Source organism: Aquila chrysaetos, chromosome 20 (assembly GCF_900496995.4).
Source record: "Aquila chrysaetos chrysaetos chromosome 20, bAquChr1.4, whole genome shotgun sequence".
NCBI classification, from domain to species: domain Eukaryota; kingdom Metazoa; phylum Chordata; class Aves; order Accipitriformes; family Accipitridae; genus Aquila; species Aquila chrysaetos.
The window spans coordinates 17,786,150-17,802,683 of record NC_044023.1 but is presented as its reverse complement, the minus strand read 5'-3'; the positions used below and the strand labels follow the sequence as shown (position 1 = coordinate 17,802,683).

Below are 16,534 nucleotides of genomic sequence, written 5' to 3'. Positions count from 1 at the left end.
GCTCTCTGGTCACAGATGCGAGCAAGCACACTCCTCAGCTCTGTACATTACCTTTTCTTCCTTTTGCCCCTTGAAATTACCACTCGGCTATTATTTATTGCATTATATTCCTTTGCTGTTATATTTATAATAAGCCAAGGAAGGAAGTCAGTCGGCAGTCACTTCAGTTAGCTGCTGTATAAACGTGCAGCCAAGAGACAGCCCGCAGTCCCTGTGTGTGGATATCTGTTCAGGCCAAGCAGCAGTGAATAAACTACCACTCTTTTACTATCTGGGAAGAAGTCAGAAATGAAAAGTTTTGCAGGGAGAGACCAAAATCTTGTTAAACTGTCATTGCAGTTAATCCTATCCACAGCCAGCCTGCAAAGAATAGAGGGGACCTTCTGTTACTCAGCAAGCTGGTTTCCAAGCACTGGAGCAAACCTGCCTTTTTACGTGATATGGCACATTCCCTTTTGTGCTGTCATCACTATTAAATTCGAATACAGATAAAAGGATTTAATTTCAAGAGTGAGAAAGCGAGTGTACTTCAGCCCTCTTAATCTCCCTGCAGTTCAGATTTCCCAGGACTTACACTGAGTGCGTATATCAGATAAAGCCACGCTAATTGTGTTCCTTCTTTTTCTGCCCCCCTGTCCCCATTTTTTTTCTGTTTATCTGGCACGGGATGTTTGGAAACTGCAGAACTCTGTTTGGAAACAAGATCAAGTCGGTGGCCAAGAAAGCATTCTCAGGGTTGGAGGCCCTGGAGCACCTGTGAGTAACCCACCATGCCTCAGAGTTTGGGAAGGGGGGGTCTGCCAAAAGTAGCTGCTTGAGAGATCTGCTAGCAATTTAATAGCGTCTTTGTAAACTGAGAAGCCAGTCCATTTGTGGGGGCCACCTGCTTCCTTCTCATTATAAGTCCGCCTCAACTTTGGCCTTTTTTTGTGCCAGGAACAAAGTTATAGAACATATGGCAAATCTGCATGCTCTTAATTTTTTGATTTGTTCTTGGATAAATATCGCCTTGACTTGCACATTACTTCTTTGCAGGCTGTTAGCAATGAAAATATGCTATTTCAGATGCAGCCCACTCTCCTCCTCCCTTGTCCCAACTTTGTCCTAAATCTAGGCTCTGGCAGTGACACATGTTGCAAATGACTGCTTACGATGCAGGCACCGAACATCCCCATTCAGCACGACTGCCTTAGAGCGATTCGCAAGGAGTAAATTTTGGCTGCTGCTACGTAATTTTTTTTGTCTGTCCCAAGGCTGATGACTCCAGCAGTGATTCATGAATAACTTCCTTTCTGAATTAAGACAAGTTAAAGTATATGTGATTTTGCTCTAGATGTTTTATTGGCTGTTGATTATATGAAATGTTATGACCATTGAGAGCATACTGAAGGGTTAGGGCTGCCTGACTGTGGGGGTACATTCCCAGAGAAAGGTGCCCTTATTAATGCTTTACCGAGATTTTGCTCTGCAAGCAGTGCTTGCCTGTCCTACACTTCACTTGTCAGACTTGGGGTTTAAGTTTACTATTATCCTTTTTCAGAGGACAAGTGAATTTTTTAATTAGCGATAGTTGTGAAGGAAACTTTTAAGAATACCTTCTTTTGGAAACATTGCAATGTTTTTCGAACACAATAGTATCCTCTCAAAGTCACTTTCAAATAACTTCTCAGATGCGGTTTAGTGCAAGTATTTGCTTTCTTTATGTTTGCTGAAGGTCTAGCCTGGGATACAACATTCCTGACTATCTTTGGTTATCGAGGGGACTGAGGAATTTCTGAGCTATGGATGATGGAGGTAGCTGAGACTGAGAAAGTGTAGTGAGAAGATGGGGTATGGAATGACTTAGTGATTTATTCCCATAATTTTTGTTGATTGACTATTGTTCTGCGATACTTACTCGATATTAAAGTGTTTTGTAGAAAACCATTTCTATGAGTTGCAAGTGCATATGGCCTTAACAAGGAGTTACCACATCACCTGCTACTAGAGTCATTGCTGAAATACGGAGAGACTTTATCACAGCCATAGCATCCCTTTTGTTCACATTGCCTTTGGTTGTGTTCTGCAGGAACCTTGGGGATAATGCCATCCGCTCAATTCAAGCAGATGCCTTTGCTAAGATGAAGAGCCTGCGGCAGCTGTAAGTAATTGGACTGTACACACCATTAAGGAGGCAGGGATCCTTCTTGCCCTGGACGTGAGAATTAGCACATTGTTTCCAACGGGGTGTTATCGGCATTACCACTCATTTATTTCCTCCTCTGCAGGGTATTTTTACACATGAGTAGATGTCACGGGAACATCTTGCATTTAATAGTGAGTGAAATTAGATCATCGGAACAGGTTCTTCCAGCAGGTTCGCATCTGTGCAATTATTCATCTCCGCTCAGGAAGTCCAGCCCTGGTCCTGTTAGCCATCTCTCCTTCTCACGCTGCCACTGATTTAATTCCCAGTGGCCCATCTGCTCCTTTGCTGTACCTATGTTTAGGGTTTGCATACAGTACTGACATTTCAGCGATAAGCACCATTTGAACTGGATCCACTTGTCATCCAGCCTTCTGGTGTAAAAATACGGATGTGTTATCAGAGCTGCTGCTTGTGCTCCAGGCTGGGGCTCTGCACTGTTATCAGACACTGTTTCCAGTCTTGCCTGGTTTCCTTTTCTCTTCTTCTCCATAAATATTTAATCCGCTGTCAGTGCATTGCTATACGCTGGAGTAGTGCAATGTCTGTGGAACAAGAAATTGTTTATTTGGTATTTGGGCAGGTTCATATTCTTCTTTGTGATGTTGGAAATGGGAATCAGATGGTCACTGTTACCAATGACATTTATTACCAGCGACTGGGGAGTGAATAAGATAAGCGTTGCATGTCCCTTGTTTGTTTAACCACCTTCTTTTGCACTGGTTCTTGAAACAAAATTGAGACGAAAGATTCATCTTATTAGAGAAGAGCTTGGGGGCGTCCCAGGTATTGTGAAGGAACCTTTATACCACAGAGAAGGTAGCTTTCAGACAGTGGACGTAAACATGCAGAATGCATTGTACTGAAGCCTTAAATACTAAGGGTGTCTGATCTGTCCCAACTAGCCAGCAGTGTTTATGCCATCACATGTATTAGGGGCTACACATCTTTCTAGGACAGCAAAGTGGACAACTTTGGAAAATCAGATCTCTGTGTTCCCTCATTCCCTCCCTCTCCAGTCCATTTCTTTCTTTTTCCCTTTCCTGGCTAGTTTCAGACTTCAGGATTTCCCGAGAGGTTATCAGGTAGGAAAATGGGAGGAGATTCACATCTTCTTACAACTGTGCTGGAGTGGGAATTCTTCTGTGCTCTTGATAACCCTGCTCTTGCACAACTTTCAGTATTGCAGGACAGGACTTCTCTGTCCAGGGCCATTTTCCCAGTCTCTGAGGCATCCTCACATTCGATTTGAGGGATCAGACTGGGTTTTCCTAGGATCTTGGACGAAACCAGACCAAAGTCTGAATTCCCTGTTGGTGTAAACTTGCAGTTCTTCACTGGTCTCTGAGCTATGCTGAGCCACAATTTGGCCTAGAATATTTAAAAAAAATAAAAATCCTGAAGCACCCCTTTTTCACAGCTGTTTTCTTAATAGAAGGTGCTAAGTTACTGTTAGGATGCTGAGAAATGTTTTTGTGTTTTGGTTTCCAAACTAGTCGCTGTTTGTATTGGGTTTACACAGTTGTCTTTGGTTGCTTCTCTTCCACTGCTTCTGTTAATCAGTAAATACAAAATCAGCTATACCTCTTATCCCTGGTGGTGCTGGTGTGCAAACATGTACCTTACAGAAGGCAGGCATGGGCTCTCCACTTACTTACTCCGCTGGTGTTGGCCACTGAGGGAACTAGAGGTCTTACAGTGGGAACTTGGTATCCTCTCACTGTTCGGTAATGAAGTCCTGAATTCAGTCCCCACCAAAGATGCTTAAACCACAGAGGCAGAGAAGGAGCATGTGTGGTAATTAGATATGAGAAATAGGAGCAGGACAGGCTGTACTGTTGACTTGTGCCTCCGCCGTGTGTCTCCTTTGTAGATGATCTGCCTCGGTTTCTCTCACTTAAGCCAGGGATGGTGTTGCTCGTCTGTTCCTAGGGACCACTCTGGAAGTTGGTTAATAAATATAAGGCGCTAGGGAGTGTCACTGGAGTGCAGGAGTGGGTTGCTCTATGTGGAGATGAAATGCTGTTTAAATGTGTTATGTATTTAACATCATTACTGCCTCGAGGACAACCCTGCAGTCCTTTTTTTCCTTCCACCCGTGCTGGGGGGGAGGGAGGAATGTGTCTAACATGAAAGGGCTGTGAGCTTTCCAGCCGTCTTTCCATGCGGGACTCACAGCAGGCTCGTGTTGGTTTTGTTTCCCTGCAGCCACATAAACAGCGACAGCTTCCTCTGCGATTGCCAGCTGAAATGGTTGCCCCAGTGGTTAGTTGAGAAAGAGCTGCAATCCTTTGTGGTGGCCACCTGCGCCCATCCTGAGTCACTAAAAAGCAAGAGCATTTTTGCCATCCTGCCAGAAAGTTTTGTGTGTGGTAAGTCTTGCCTGTGTGTTTTGAGGTTGGTTGTATGAAGGGTAGGAGTCACTTGGGAAACATTTTCTTTGACTACTAGCATGTTATTATGAGAGGGTTTCTGTTTTGTTTTGTTATTCAATGGGATCAAAGGAAGCCTAAGCCTGCATTTTAAAAATTTGTCATTGGCTACAATTTATTTCCCACCAAAACCACACAGCGCATTGCTTGCATCTAGTGTATTCCTTATGGGGCTCCCTGAGTATTAAATCAAAAGGGACTAATGCTTGTTCCAGTTCCAGATGGGGCTGCACAGAGACTTCCCCAGTCCACTCGATATTACCAAGACTGCAGCTGTAATTTTTTTTCAATCCGCAAGATTCTGAGCTTCTTCTGTGGCTTTGTGTTCTTCACTCACTTTTTCTCCCTCTTGGAAATAACAAAGGGTTAAAAAAAAAAAGGCAGAGGAGAATCTCTCCATCACAGCTCCTTTTTTTGGGCCAGCAAGGCATTACACATGAACCAACCGACGGCTAACAGTTGCATTCTAATCTTTTCTTCTCCTACGGTTGTGTTTTTTTTCTAAACAGCACCTACTGCTGTTCCCCCACCCAAACACTGCAGTTGACTCTGCACCTGAGCTGTGGTTGTAAAGCAGCTTTACTTAATACCCAGCACACACAAATACCTACTACCCCTCTCCTAAAGAAAAGAAACACAAATGATCAGAGGATGCCAAAGTGATGCTGCTCGTGCGTCCAGCATTTGGGCACAATAAAGGCCTGGTTTGGTGAGCCAAACCCTGTGCTGTGGATCCAGCCAGTGTGGATCCTGGGTGGAGCGGCACATGGCTGTTTGATGAAGGAAAAATGAGCTTTTGAAAACACTATTTAACTAAGTTGAATGCATGACTTGCATTAAACACAGAGCAAAAGCTTTGTTCCAGCTGCTGTCCCATGTCCCTCTCAATCCCAGAGTAGCAGGGCTCTGCCTAGGTGGCCTCTGTCTGAGCAAGTCTGGGAGGCTTGCTGTGTTCATCTGGAAGAAGAGATCGTGAAGGCTCCATCCCCACAGCAACATCACAAAGCAAAGACAGCTTTGCTTCTCCAGTGCCTGCCAAGTCCTCCAGGCACTAGTACTCCTGGTTCCAGAGGCCTGGCTGTTTAATTAAAACTTAGTCAAATATTAAATTACACCATTTGTAGAAATCTAATAAATGAATCTGCTTGGAACCTTGCTAAAACCAACAAACTTCAGGGCAGAGAGAGAGTGTGCAAAGCTTTCCATCCCAGACGGATGTCAGGCAAATGCAATTGCTTCTGCTTTGACAGTGCATGCTGCAGTCGCCTTGCTCATGAGCATTTATCCTTAGAGCTGGCATTTGCAGCCCTTTAAGTGTCCTCCTGCTCTCCCCTCCAGCTTTACACTAATGCAGGCCTGGGGGTGAAGTTTTAAGTTCAGTGTTGCTCTTCATGCGTGGGTTGTGCAAGGAAATGTATTTTCTTTAGACCATAGTATCTTTCTGAGGTTCAGCTACATTGGTGAGGAGAGCTAGGCATCCTGTAGGTGCTTGAGGTCACTAAGTGACGATCTCAGTCCACTGATTACAGAACAAACCAGAGAAATGAGAGTCCTAGCTTAGACCAGCCACTCAGTGGAGTTGTGCGTGGCACGTCTGCACTATAGAGCCGGTCTCGATGGTGGAGTGCTTTGCAAGAGCAAGCTGCTTTCCTGGTGCAGACAACAGTGGATGTAAAAAGCAGATGTGCAATAATGTCTTTCACTTATGCACTACTCATTTCTCATTGCATCTCTTTGCTTGCTTCAGTCTTTCCTCATAGTACAGAACTAACTATGCCTGCTGTCTTCTCGTAGATGATTTCCCCAAGCCACAGATCATCATCCAGCCTGAGACAACAGTGGCTGTCCTTGGGAAGGACATCCGTTTCACTTGCTCGGCCGCCAGCAGTAGCAGCTCCCCCATGATGTTTGCATGGAAGAAAGACAACGAGATGCTGCACAATGCCGAGATCGAGAACTTTGCCCATGTGCGGGCAAAGGATGGTGAGGTGATGGAGTACACCACCATTCTGCACCTCCGGCACGTCACCTTTGCCCATGAAGGGCGTTACCAGTGTATCATCACCAACCACTTTGGCTCCACCTACTCCAACAAGGCCCGACTCACTGTTAATGGTGAGTAGGAAGCTGCTTTCTCATTCCTTTCCTCAGTCTGAGCTGGTACAATTCTCTGGGACCCGCTTTTGGCAGGCATTTACTCCTGAGGGTCCGTTCCCGATGGTGGGGAGCTCTTAAGGTCTTCACACCAGCTGTTTGTATCTCAGTGGATGCTGAGAGATGCCATGTGAGGAGCATATGCCGGGCTTGTGATGGCTGCCATCCAGCCAAGCGCTTCAGCACGTTCTTAACAGCTTTAGCTGCCTCTTTTTGGCTCTTCCAGTAGAGTCTTGCCCAAAGAAACTGGCAAATGAAAATACAAAAGGATACAAAGGAGAGGGACCGTAGTGATTGGAAGTTCTCTGTAGGAGAGATAACGGGGTTTCTTTCCAGGTTAATCGCAAAAGAAAATTAGCTTTGATCCCAGCTCTAATGATCTTGAGGGGGAGGGTCTTGGACGCTGCAGACAGGTATGTGCTGTAGAAACACGGGGTTAGTCCCCAGCAGTTTAGATATATCCTGCAAAAGCAGCTTGGCTATCCTCTTGCCTATGGGTAATTATATTAATCTCCTGCCTAGGAAGGAAAACAGTTAGAAACTGCCCAGAAGATGGTGTTTTCCCCAGGGAACTGCTCATTCCTCCTCCTTGTTTTTCTTTATCAGTGTTGCCCTCATTTATCAAAACTCCCCACGACGTCACCAGCCGGACAGGGACAATGGTACGGCTGGAGTGTGCAGCTGAAGGACACCCCACCCCACAAATTGCCTGGCAGAAAGATGGGGGCACGGACTTCCCTGCAGCCCGAGAACGCCGCATGCACGTCATGCCTGACGATGATGTCTTCTTCATTACGGATGTGAAGATAGAAGACATGGGTGTCTACAGCTGCACAGCACAGAACTCTGCGGGATCTGTGCTTGCAAACGCTACCCTGACTGTGCTGGGTAAGGTGCATTAGTGCCCCAAGAGACCAAGTGGTCTGAAAGTGGGAACTGGAAAGGATTGCTGTTCAAGCTCTTCAGCAGTTGCAGATACAGAGAAGGGACAAAGAGGCAGTGCTCTGTTAGTCTTGTTTCATTCTTTTACACTGTAGTTAACTAATGAAAAATACCCTGGCAGTTAAGAGAAGGAGCTGTAAGTCACATTTACTCTTGTGCCAAGGAAGCCCCTCCAACCATCCTATTATAGCTGTCTGGGAAAACTACTTCAAAAGGAAATTGCGCTCCATCTCTCTTGCCCTATGAAATAATTCATGTGTGTCAGCCATTGCCCCTTGTTCTTGGGGGTTTCTTTGTCGGGAAGACTAACATCAACTGGTTGTGGGAAGGCCTTGGTTGTGATTGTTAGATCTGCTGTGGTTTGCAGCTGCCATGCTCCTGGGCACGTGGCTGCGTAGTGCGTTGCTGTGTATTTGTCTGCAAGAACATCAGTTATGTTCAATACTGTTAAATCTGTCCCCAGGAATTAATTTCTGTGTTTATTCTCCTGCAGAGACACCATCTTTGATTCATCCACTGGAAGACCACGTAGTGTCCGTAGGTGAGACTGTGGCTCTTCAGTGCAAAGCCACAGGGAGCCCAACTCCCCGCATTACCTGGCTGAAAGGTGACCAGCCCCTGATCGTGACAGAAAGGCATCACTTCACCTCTGGCAACCAGCTGCTGATCGTTAGGAATGTTGTCTTGGAGGATGCTGGGAAATATACCTGTGAAATGTCCAACACCGTGGGGACAGAGCGGGCACACAGCCACGTGAGCATCTTACAGTCTCTCGGCTGTAGGAAGGACCGTACCACTGTGGGGATCATCACCATCGCTGTGGTGTGTAGTATCGTGCTGACGTCTCTTGTCTGGGTCTGCATCATCTACCAGACCAGGAAGAAGAGTGAAGAATACAGCGTCACCAACACAGGTAGCTCTAGTCTCCTGCTAAGGCTTGCTTCCTCTAACCTTTTGTGCTGTCAGACTTCCCACTGAGGCTGAATCGGCACATCAGGTAGCCACACAATCACACTGGGAAAGCAGTTGGCTTATCTTAGTGGTTCTCTTGGCTCACAAAGCTGGAACCAGCTTTCACTTCCTGTTGAAGCATGTTCAGAGCTGCGTTTCTCCCCTTGGCTTGCTCTTCAGAAAGGACTTTTCCACTTGGCAGTACTTCCAGCCACTGCTTTGCTACTTTGATTTTCCATGACCATAAATGATAATGCTTGAGACAGTCTGGATTATGTCTATGATGCTGGTAACCTGTCTTACTTCTTGGGAGTCTGTATTTTCAAAGACTTTGTATTCAAAACTTGAAAAATTAGAAGCTGGAATCTCTTTTGCTGTGTTGCCCGTAAGAGCTGTTGTAGCCCTGCTGATGAGGGGTATCCCTCACTTTTGGGGGGAAGAAGTAGGGTTTATTGCATCCCCCTGACATTCAAAGGGGATACTTTGGTGCTGAAGTAAGCGTTGCAGTAAGAATAAACTCTCCTGCCCTTAAAGTTATGCAGCCTCTGAATGGAAGTATGGAAGAACCAGCCTGACTTCCCTGCCTTGCTGGGATTTGCAGCCTTCCTATATTATGCTTAGCTTTAGATATAGTACGACATAAGATTTTAAAGACAGGGGCTAGGTAGGAGGTCTTGGAATACCATATGACCAGTGTGATGTGTCAGCGGGATTTTTTTTTTTTCCCCCTTTTTTTCAGTCCTGAAAATCTAGGGCTTCATGCCTAGCATAACTGAGTTTCACTTGGTTTTGTGTGACAAGGGAGACTGAAATTGCTGATATAAAATGGAGAAAGCCAAGGATAGCTAAGGGGTTTAGAACCTACTTGCTTGCTTAAGTGAGTCAAAGACCCTCTTTTCCAGAAGTCTTTTACTCATGACTTTGGGAGACAGAGGACTTGAGTCAAATGAGGTACTCTGAATTTCAGGGGAAAAGGAGCGATTTACTTGTTCTGAAAAGACAGTTCCACTTCCATCTACCTTGTACTGACCATGCCAAATGCAAACACTCACAATGGCTTTGTCAGCATTGTATCTCACAGCTTTAAGATTTGAAAAATCAGGAGTGGGGCCTCCCAGGGGAATGGAGTATTTAGGCTGTTCCGTTTCCATTGCATTTACAGAAAATACCAGTTACAGATCTGGTCCCAAATCCCTCTTGAAAATGAGATTTTACATGCCTTTGAAAACAGAAGCCTTTATATCTTACTAGGAACTGACATTTCTCTGCTCCCATTGCTCTAGATGAGACTATTGTGCCTCCTGACGTGCCAAGCTACTTGTCTTCACAAGGGACTCTTTCTGACCGGCAGGAAGCAGTCATCAGAGTAGATAACCAACAGCCTAACGGGCACATAGACAGCAATGGTGAGAACTGGTTTAATTATTTTTTCTGCAGTGCTGTATCTGAACTTGATATGAGGAGCTAGAAGTCACAGTACAAAGTACTTCTGTGCTTGTTACGAGTTATCTGAAAGATCTTCATAATGTAATTCTCTCGCTACTGCATTTATGCAGAACAAGGATCTGTCTTTCACTTCACAAAGCTATCCTCTCCCAGTAATAACAGTGTTCATACAAGCAGACTGCTTCAGAAACTGCTCAGTCAGGCCCTAAGGACTGTATTTTTGCTAATTTTGGATTAGTTTTTTGGCACCAGAGTTACCCATAGTTAAGCTCTACTAGAAAATACATTAGCATTGCCTGTCCCTGCCTCCAGGCTTAGAAATTAAATGTTGGGATTTTACAGCATTTGAACACAGCACGTTAGGAAGGGAAGGCTAAGCGTTCTGAACGAAGATTCTCCTGAGATTGTACAGCATTTATTCTGTTAAACATCAGCTTAAAATTATCTATTATCTCCATTGCTATTTTTTCTCCCTTTTGCAGCTTTTACAGTAGAAATAAGACTAACAAGTCATTTAACTGAGAGCAGATGGTTGTAATCTTTAGCCAGATGGTTCGTTTGTTACAGGTATGTGTCAGACTGATGCTGGAAGGTGTCCAGATGTTGAAGCTCCCACTGTAGGTTGTAGACAGCCAAAACTGTGTATCAGCTATAATAAAGACACTTGGAAAACTGAAGACATGGCTGATGGAATGCTTGTTCCAGATAAGACAGGTACAAAACCCATTAATCTGGAAAGGTATTTTCTGTTTGTACAGATCAGAAAGCCCTCCAAGTCAGACGGCATTAAGACAAGAAATTGTTACCTTCAGAAAAAAAAGCCCAGAATGATTCTCAGGTGTGAGCACAGTAAATTTACTTTCTCCTGCTTGCTTTGATCCTCTATCAAGCTTGGATAGTTTGAATTTGAGGAACCGTCAGAAAGAGGGAGACTAAAGCTCATGACCGCCATTCCTTGCAGCTGGTTGATCAGTATTTTCATTTGAGCTATTCCTAAAATGTGAGAGCACTTTCAGACTGAAGGTGTTAAAATTTTTCATGCTCTTTAAAGGGGCTGTCAACTTCAAAGCTCAGCTTTTTTTTTTTTTTTTTTTTTTTTTTAATTTTCAAAATTTAAAGGTTGTTTTGGGCACTACACCTGCCTCTGCTCTTTGCCAATTTCTTGGGTGTTACACTCATACTTTTCTATTTTTAGGATGTGTTTTCTGTTCTCATGCTGTATTGTAACATCCACAGAAAAACAGCCAGTGAAACAAATTTTCTCTCCAGGAGAAACTGTAAAGTTTAATAATGGAAAGTTGTCGAGTGCACTAAGGAAATTAACTTTCAACATTTAGAAACTCCTTCCTGCTTGCTGCTTTGAATTCCGCTCATCTGTTCTTACCACTAACAGTAATAACGTATCGTGAGATAACAATATGCGTTGACGGTGATCCCTGTCAAGCAGCAGCACAAAAATAAGAAAGGTAACTTGGTATTTTAAAGCAGGTACAGGAAAGTTTCACTTTCTATTTCTACCCTGACTAGAAAGTCTGGAAAAGAAAATAAATGCACAGTTCATTTAAAAAAAAAAAGTAAGTCACAACTTCTTTGGAGTAAGAAAAACCCAACCAACTAAACCTATTAATTGGAACTACCTTTACTGACAGCTACAGAGCTCTGAAAAATGCAGGTGTTCACTAGCCCTGTATAAAACAAGGAAATGTCCATATCACTTTGTGAGAGAGATTCTCACACTGCCAAGGGACAGACAAACCAAACAGAGCTGCCTTTTCTTTCCGCAAGTTGTGTGCTTCAGTGCTGACAACTTCCAGCTGGTTAATCTTCGTTTGTTGCCGTTTTCCTTTCCTCCCTTAAAGGCTATGGCCTGCCAGTTGTGTGCACGGACTGCAGTGGCAGCACGGACAGCATGAACGTCCATGTTTACCCCAAGGAGTCGGAGTACTACTCTGAGAGCCTTAAGACTATGGATAATACCTACCCAAACGCACTGAGCAGCAAGGAACGAAATAGGAAGAGGGGTGCAGGCACCAGCCTTCTTCATCCTCAGCCGTGCAACGGGATTGCCAGCGGCAAGAGGATGGAAACAGACGGGACCCTCTACCCCAGCAACCACGACAGAATAAGACCTGTGAGCACGACCAGCCCGCTGCTTGCAGACAAACACGGTACGTGTTTCCCTGGGGATGTCTTTTTCTCCCCTGCTGCAATAGGTACCGCCTGGGTTGTATCAGAGCCCTGTTTCCTCCCATCAGCTTTTTTAACTGGCTCAAGGGCATGAATGATAGTGGCAGGGCTGGTTTTATGAGAAGCGCTGGCATCAACTAACCACGCTGGTTCTTTGTTTTTTTGCAGGCTCTTCACAAGCAGTAGCAAAGCCTTCAGAGCTTAACAACCTTAATTTGGTGAGAGCTTCACCAGCAGGAGGGTCCTTAAAGCAACTGAACGTGCTTCCTGAAATTTCCCCAACACTACTGGATTTGCAGAGCGAAGCAGGAGTGAAACAGGCTCTCCTGTCCAACGGCTACGCACCCAAGCCGTGCGACTCCGTTCACGAGTTGAAGCCACCGAACAGATCGCTGGACTGAGAGGACAGACTGCCATGTGCAAATTAACAAACGTGCTAATTTTTTTTATTTTATTTTTTTTTTGCACAGAGTATATAGGCTACTTACTTCTACCTCAAATCTTGAACTGATGACCTGTCAAAGGCAAACAACTGAGGTATGAGAAACAAGCTTGTATGGGGAACAAACTCCTGTTCGAGCGTCATCTGTTTGTACATAGTTTAAAACTTCCCTGAGAAGTATGAAGCGTTCAAAAGTTGACTTGCATATGAAGCACATAAATGCAAGGGATTATTGTGTAAAGAGAAAAGTATTTGATACAGTTGTACATAAGAGTTTTCATATATAAATATATATATATATAAAAATATATATATATCTTTTACAGAGGCTATTTTAATCTTTAGTGCATGGAAAACTGAGTGAAATTTTACAATTTTGGCAATATTGTTTTCAGTATCAGGTTGCTGTTAAACTTTGTGAGAGAAATAATTCTGGTGCCTTAAATGCATAAGCAGAACTTCAAAAAGCCAGACTGTTCCAAAGGGATTGTCCTCTTTTCAATGGAAGTTCCTTTAAATCAAGTATCAATTGGGTTACTTAGCACAAATTTCCTTCCCCTTTGAAATTTATTGCACTTGACACATTTAAACAGAGATCTTAAACTTCATTTGAAACAGTTGATAGGGAAAAAAACACATGCAGTGAGGAATTACATAGCAACCTGATTTTTTCCTGTTGGTGGAAGAACTTAAATTCCATTACTTCTCAAAACTGCATAAAAATTAGTATTTGAACTGTGAGATATGTTAGTGGACCACACAAGAGGCACTGAATAATTCAGCAACCGTGCAGAGTCCTAAAACAACCAGACAAAAAGGCTGTCGTGATTAGTGAGCAGTCATTACCAAAGTAAATAACTCGCGCAGTAAACTGTGGGGTGGTCTCATATATTGCACTGTTGAAAACCATCACAGCAGAAGGCGTTATCTGCCCATATATGCTGTTACAGCACTGATCACCTACAGAGCTAATTGCAGACATTTCCCCTCCCAAATGGTTGCAGCTTTACCTGTATAAGGTGCATATAATGATATACAGCCTGGCCCTGTTCAGAAGGAATAACCTGTGCCAGTACAGTGCGTTTTCACACCCAAAAAATACATCTGTTCTGGAGGGGGGCGGATTTGAAACCATAGAGCTGTTTTGACAACAAATCTAAGATCACACTCCTAAGCTGACAGCTGTACCATTAATTCATCTGATACTTTTTTTTTTTCCTTTTCCTGCAACACAATATTACGTGTTCTTCTTGAACACCATTACCCCCATCTGCAGCCAGACTCTTTACATGACAATACCCACTTCAAATGAATTATGCTGCTTTGTGTAGCAATTCTAGGCTATTCAGAAATACATTTATTTAGAAAGGAAACTGTCTATTTATCGTTGGAAGTTCTCTGTTAAATGGAAATGTCCCAAGTATTTTTTTCATGTGGTTGTTTAAGTTCATCCATGAATGGGGGAAAAAAGAAATACCCACATTGGTCAAACAGATCTTTGTCACTTCTAACTTCACTACAATGCTTTTTATTTATAGAAAGGCTGCTTTCTGTTGGTGTTGGTACCTGTGGATGGAGGACTCCCTTCCAGTTACTTGTAATTTGAGTTCTGCTAACGTAAGGTTGCTAACTCTGGTGATGACTACTTTGGGGGAAGGTTTATTAGGGGGGTTTGTTACTTTTTTTTCCTTAGGAGCAACTCAAATGCCAGTTCCACTGAAGCCGAGTCTGGTGGAAATCCACCTTTGCTAGTGCTGTGACTCAAAGCAAGCATCAGAGATAAGGGCAGAAACATTTAATTCTCCATTCGGATCCATCACTTCGGGATCTGCCGGAGCGCTACCGTGGCTGTGGGGTTTCAGTAAGCAGTTACGTGCTGCCCTGCATCAGGACAAAGGTGCCCGTTCGTTTTTTCACAGGCTGGTCCTGTCCAGCCTTACCTTGAGGAGCCACCACCTCCCGTGAGGGAGGGACCTCTCGCTGCCGCCCAGCAGCTGACGGCGCCTTTCGCTGTCGACTAGCCAGCTGAACCTGACCTTGATGAAGCAAGGCATAATTCAGCCAGGTACCTGTCTGTATCAGTTCCTGACTGTTGACACGTTTGCACTTTGAGACAGGTGGCTAATTATGTTGCGTGCCAAGTTTACTCAAAGCAAAGGAAATGGATGTTAGAGAATTATAAACCGAGCGTAATTTTCCTTTTACTGAAGGGAAAAGTATGCTTCGGAACCGACTCGCAAGGTGAAAACAGTGGAACCGGGGACAGGGGGAAGATGGGAATGATTTAATTGACTCGTTTTACTGGCAGAAATGTCATCACCATTGCAGGATACAAAGCATATTTGCCACATTAACATTGGAAAATAATGTTTCTGAATAAAGTTAACTGCCTAATGTTATGACTTCCACTAAATATGTGAATTTGCTGCTTCTAAGAGGCAATGTGAAAGAGGAAGTATTACTTTTGTGTACAAAGTTATTTATTTATTAGAAAATTTGGTACAATGTTGTACATTGAAAAACATGTAAGATATTGAAGTGTCTAACAAATGGCATTGAAGTGTCTTTAATAAAGGTTCATTTATAATATTACAGCTGTTTTGTTGAGAGTGAGCTTTTGGGAGTTTCAGTTGAAAATTAAATAAAATTCTAACCCATTGCTATACTCTTTTCTGTCTTTCTCTGACAAAAAAGCAGACTAATTGCCAAAATACCTGCTCATGAAATTAGACTCACGACTTTAACCTGCCATCCTGTAAACCAGCGGGAGCCTCTGGCAACCTGACTTGCGGATGGGGTGGAATTTGGGGGCTGTATTGAAAGATAGAATAAAGAACTCGTAAGAAATACATTTCTAATATATCAGCTTGCTTAAGTATCTGGCAAGTACCCTTATCTTGGCACTGAAAACAGACCAGATGGGGTGTGTGCTTGTGTGTGTAAGTATGTAAGAAAAATGGGGCCAGGATAGCACCAGACTCAGCTGCAGTTGTGAACACCTCTGGCTTTCTTAAACCCAGACCCCACCCTGAATGGAAATTCCAGAGGCAGCTTTGGAGATAAGCTTGAATTCTTGTTTTAACTCAAAATCTCGATTCAGTTTCTGTATATTTAAAAAAAATTTTAAAAAGTATTTCCTCCTCCAAATTATAACTTTGGGTACAAAGCAGATTTTCTGAGACTACTCTGCTAAGTCCCTTAACACATGTAGGGGTTAGTTAAATTTTTTTTAAATGGAAAAGAAAGAGCCTTTAAGAGGCTAGTGCCTGGTCTGCAATTCAGGTTTTGTTATTCCATTATCCCAGTAACGGGCTAAAATTAATTTTTTTCAAGTTTTGGTAAACTTGAAATAAAACATTGCTAAAACTCAAGGCAAACAAGCAGTATGGGAAATACAAACACATTTTTAGGTCTTCCCACGCCCATAGTCCCAAAAGTAACAGTGTCATTTTCAGCCCGATTAGACAAATCGGTGTGTGCAGAACAGCTCTGGCCACCAGCCGGGACTCTCACTTGCCTGGTGCCGTTCCCGGGTGACCTTGTCCTTCCTGCGGCGGTCTGGGGTGCGGAGCCAATCCATCAGCACGCGGGAAGGGGAAGCGCTTGGGGTCCGTCTCTCCCCCACCACTATGTCGGCTAAAACAATTTGGCTACTTGTTTGGGTTTTCAGTTTTTCAAATAAAAAGCAGTGATGAAAAAAACTGATGATGCAAATATTAAGTAAAAACAAGAAGAATCCAGCACTTGGACCCAAAGACTGAGGCATGATTATTTTCAGCTCAAGTAATTAAATGC

The 16,534-nt window shown here is 43.6% G+C and overlaps 1 protein-coding gene across 1 annotated transcript in view; it reads left to right on the top strand.

Annotated features, from left to right (window-relative positions):
- Positions 1 to 15,402, top strand: part of LRIG1 (leucine rich repeats and immunoglobulin like domains 1) — a 96,186-nt gene extending 80,784 nt beyond the window's left edge. The window contains exons 10-19 of the mRNA XM_030043741.2: positions 685 to 756; positions 2,069 to 2,140; positions 4,394 to 4,557; positions 6,412 to 6,732; positions 7,378 to 7,659; positions 8,207 to 8,626; positions 9,948 to 10,070; positions 10,678 to 10,824; positions 11,970 to 12,278; positions 12,466 to 15,402. Coding sequence (XP_029899601.1) covers positions 685 to 756; positions 2,069 to 2,140; positions 4,394 to 4,557; positions 6,412 to 6,732; positions 7,378 to 7,659; positions 8,207 to 8,626; positions 9,948 to 10,070; positions 10,678 to 10,824; positions 11,970 to 12,278; positions 12,466 to 12,698 — 2,143 coding nt within the window. The 3' untranslated portion in view covers positions 12,699 to 15,402. The remainder of the gene's footprint in view (positions 1 to 684; positions 757 to 2,068; positions 2,141 to 4,393; positions 4,558 to 6,411; positions 6,733 to 7,377; positions 7,660 to 8,206; positions 8,627 to 9,947; positions 10,071 to 10,677; positions 10,825 to 11,969; positions 12,279 to 12,465) is intronic.
- The last annotated feature ends 1,132 nt before the right edge of the window (positions 15,403 to 16,534 follow it).